The sequence below is a fragment of the Nyctereutes procyonoides genome, unplaced genomic scaffold, assembly GCF_905146905.1.
Source record: "Nyctereutes procyonoides isolate TBG_1078 unplaced genomic scaffold, NYPRO_anot_genome, whole genome shotgun sequence".
Classification (NCBI taxonomy): domain Eukaryota; kingdom Metazoa; phylum Chordata; class Mammalia; order Carnivora; family Canidae; genus Nyctereutes; species Nyctereutes procyonoides.
Window position 1 is genome coordinate 38,445 of NW_026575002.1, and position 3,812 is coordinate 42,256.

A 3,812-nucleotide genomic window follows, 5' to 3' on the forward strand; every position below is an offset into this window, starting at 1 on the left:
TGGACATCCCTGTCTTGTTCCTGATCTTAGGGGAAAGGCTCCCAGTGCTTCCCCATTGAGAATGATATTTGCTGTGGGGTGTTTGTAGATGGCTTTTAAGATGTTGAGGAAAGTTCCCTCTATCCCTACACTCTGAAGAGTTTTGATCAGGAATGGATGCTGCATTTTGTCAAATGCTTTCTCTGCATCTAATGAGAGGATCATATGGTTCTTGGTTTTTCTCTTGCTGATATGATCAATCACATTGATTGTTTTACGAGTGTTAAACCAGCCTTGTGTCCTGGGGATAAATCCTACTTGGTCATGGTGAATAATTTTCTTAATGTGTTGTTGGATCCTATTGGCTAGTATCTTGTTGAGAATTTTTGCATCCATGTTCATCAGGGATATTGGTCTGTAATTCTCCTTTTTGGTGGGGTCTTTGTCTGGTTTTGGAATTAAGGTGATGCTGGCCTCATAGAATGAATTTGGAAGTACTCCATCTCTTGATTTTGAATTCCTCTTTGCCATTTTTTATAAAGTTATTTTTATGGGTGTTCAATTTGCCAACATATAGAATAATACCCAGTGCTCATCCTGTCAAGTGCCCACCTCAGTGCCCGTCACCCAGTCATCCCAACCCCCCGCCCACCTCCCCTTCCACCACCCCTAGTTCATTTCCCAGATTTCGGAGTCTTTCATGTTCTGTCTCCCTTCCTGATATTTTCCACTCATTTTTTCTCCTTTCCCCTTTTTTCCCTTTACTTATTTTTTATCTTCCCCAAATGAATGAGATCATATAATGTTTGTCCTTCTCCAATTGACTTATTTCTTTTTTTGTTAATATTTTTTTATTTTTTATTTATGAGAGAGAGAGAGAGAGAGAGAGAGAGAGAGAGAGAGAGGCAGAGACACAGGCAAAGGGAGAAGCAGGCTCCATGCACCGGGTGCCTGATGTGGGATTCGATCCCGGGTCTCTAGGATCGCGCCCTGGGCCAAAGGCAGGTGCCAAACCGCTGCGCCACCCAGGGATCCCCAATTGACTTATTTCTTTGCCATTTTGAAAGGTTTGGACGGTGGCTGAGGACAGTGAGTCCAGGTGTGGGTTTCTTGCTCTATTTTGTCATAACCTGAGTGTTTTCCTGGGACCAGATTGTAAAGGACAAATAAGAGGTGAGACCCTGTTTAAGTGTTTCTGGGTGATGTCACCGCATTCCCAGACTCTGTGGATTAAACAACAGACACTCATTCTCACAGCTCTGGAGTATGGGATGTCTGAGGTCCAGGCGCAGGCAGATGTGGTATCTGGAGAGCGCCCACGTCCTTGCCCGTCCTTTCCTTGTCACCTCATATGGGGCCCAGAGGCAGGGAGCTTTCCTAGTCCTGGTGTATAAGGTCCCTGATCCTATCATGAGGCTGCACCTCCTGACCTAAGTGCTCCCCTAAGGCCCCACCACATCCTCCCATCACATGGACGTTAGGTTCCAAAACAGGGATGTAGAGGTCACACACAGTGAGCTGATATCAGCACCTGAAGGATCCATGAGTTATTCCCTGCAGGTGGAAAGTTCTCCTCCACCTTTGTTCTCTCAGTTCTCGTAATAGTTTAGTTTAATTGGACATCACACCATATCTTTGAGTGTCACCTGCTGCCACCTGTGATCACCAGTCCTCCCCACCACATCCATGGGAAATGCAGCAGGAACCATTGAATTCCCTCCTTTGATGCAGGTGGGACACTGACTCCACACAAGCCCCTCCTGGGGGAGGATCTCGTCCGTACCACTGACCCACAACACACACCACAAGCCAGTGTCCTTCCAAAATCCAAGCACTTATGATGTGCTGAGAGGCCTGCCCTGCTCTCAACAGACACGATGATGAAGGTGATAAAGGTTTGTACTCTCGTGTCTGTGTGTGATGTGGGGGGCTCTTCAGACTACACATCCTCACAATGTACTTCTGGGGTCCCTTGCTTTCCCAGATTCACACTGATATCGATTCTGTGAGAGTGGTTCAAGACTGAAGTCACACCTGCACTCCGTCTTCTCTCCATTTGATTTTTGAGCCGTTTGTAGTGTCATGACCAGCATGAACTTTATGTTGTTTCTAAAATCCTTGCATATTAGAAACGAGGAATACCCACCCTTTGCAACAACGTGGATGGAACTGGAGGGTATTATGCTGAGTGAAGTAAGTCAATGGGAAAATGACAAACATATGGTTGCATTTATTCAGGGAATGTAAAAAATCGAGAAAGGGAAAAAATGAGAAAGGAAGGAAAATGAGCAGGAAATGGCAGGGAAGGATACAGAACATGAGAGAATCTTTACTCTGGGAAATGAACAAGGGTAGTGGAAGGGGAGGTTGGCAGAGGGTTGGGGTGACTGGGTGACAGGCAGTGAGGGAGCCGATGGCAGGATAAGCACTGGGTGTTATGGTATATGTTGGCAAATTGAAATCCAATAAAAATATACAAAATAAAATAAAATCATTGCACAGTGAGCTGGGTGGTTGTTTCATGTTCCATGTATACAGCTGGGACTCTTCTAAAGGAGAAGTTGTGGTAAATGAGATATGGGTAATAAACTGGTATTAACAGAGAGTAGTAAGGAATTTTAAGCAGATTCGTCCTTGAGCATATAAGAAGAGTTGTTGACTAAAACCAACCAAATTTCCAAATCAGAAACTGAAGAACGAATAAGCAAAGCAAGAGGCACTGTCATTTTTGGACGTTGGAATATTTCTCTTTCTATGACAACAAAGTGTGTAAGTTAGAGACTGAATAAGTAAGCACAGAATCCTGTGCCCAGAGGGACTCCCTTGGGGAAACTGCTCCATGGAGAGGAAGCCCAGACCCTGACAGGAAACCTGCCCAGAACCTCCATCTGCACCTGCTCCTGGGCCTTCAAGACAGAAGTGGTGAGGAGTGCGCACCCCCTGGTGGTCCCGATCCCCTTCCACAGGGAGGTTTGTGTCTGGGCTCACACTGAGGTCGCCTCACTGTGTCTCGCACAGTAATACACGGCCGTGTCCTCGGCTCTCAGGCTGTTCATCTGCAGATACAGCGTGTTCTTGGCGTTGTCTCTGGAGATGGTGAATCGGCCCTTCACAGCGTCTGCGTAGCTTGTGCTACTTCCATCACTGTAAATCCCTGCGACCCACTGCAGCCCCTTCCCTGGAGCCTGGCGGACCCAGCTCATGTCATTGCTACTGAAGGTGAATCCAGAGGCCACACAGGAGAGTCTCAGGGACCCCCCAGGCTTCACCAGGTCTCCCCCAGACTCCACCAGCTGCACCTCACCCTGGACACCTGCAGACACAAGACATCCTGGTCAGGAAACTGTCCCACATCCTGTTTCTCTCACTCACCTCCACTCACCAACTCAGGGTATCTTGTTCTCCATGAATTACCTTTTAAAATAGCAACAAGGAAAACCCAGCAGAGCACAGACTCCATGGTGGTTTGTCTGTGTTGTGTCCTGAGCACTGAATGGGGTCACCTGGGATCCTGGGGCTGGAACTCCTCTCCCAGCTCAGGGTTGGGGTTGGGCTGGTTTAATCAGCGGAGGGAGGACCCTATTTGCATGTCCCCTGACTATATAGTCACCTACCAACTTAGGTTCAATTCTTAATAAGTTATATACAAAGATTGCTTCACAACCCCAAATCAGTTTCTTTTGGGTTCACAGGGGATTTATGATGTTCTGATCCATCAACGTATTTATCTTTGCATTTCTGTTCCTTTTTAAAGGTCTTTCATTAGAAAAGGTCATTTTTAAACAGTATTTTCTCTGCTTAATGAAGTTTAATCATAAATTTTTATTTTTGGT

General features: G+C 46.2%; 1 gene segment (V, D, J or C); it reads right to left on the reverse strand.

Moving 5' to 3' along the window:
• Positions 1 to 2,963: 2,963 nt before the first annotated feature.
• Positions 2,964 to 3,494, reverse strand: LOC129514436 (immunoglobulin heavy variable 3-74-like). The segment is given in 2 exon segments: positions 2,964 to 3,292; positions 3,394 to 3,494. Coding segments are annotated over 2 exon segments (375 nt in total).
• Positions 3,495 to 3,812: the final 318 nt, after the last annotated feature.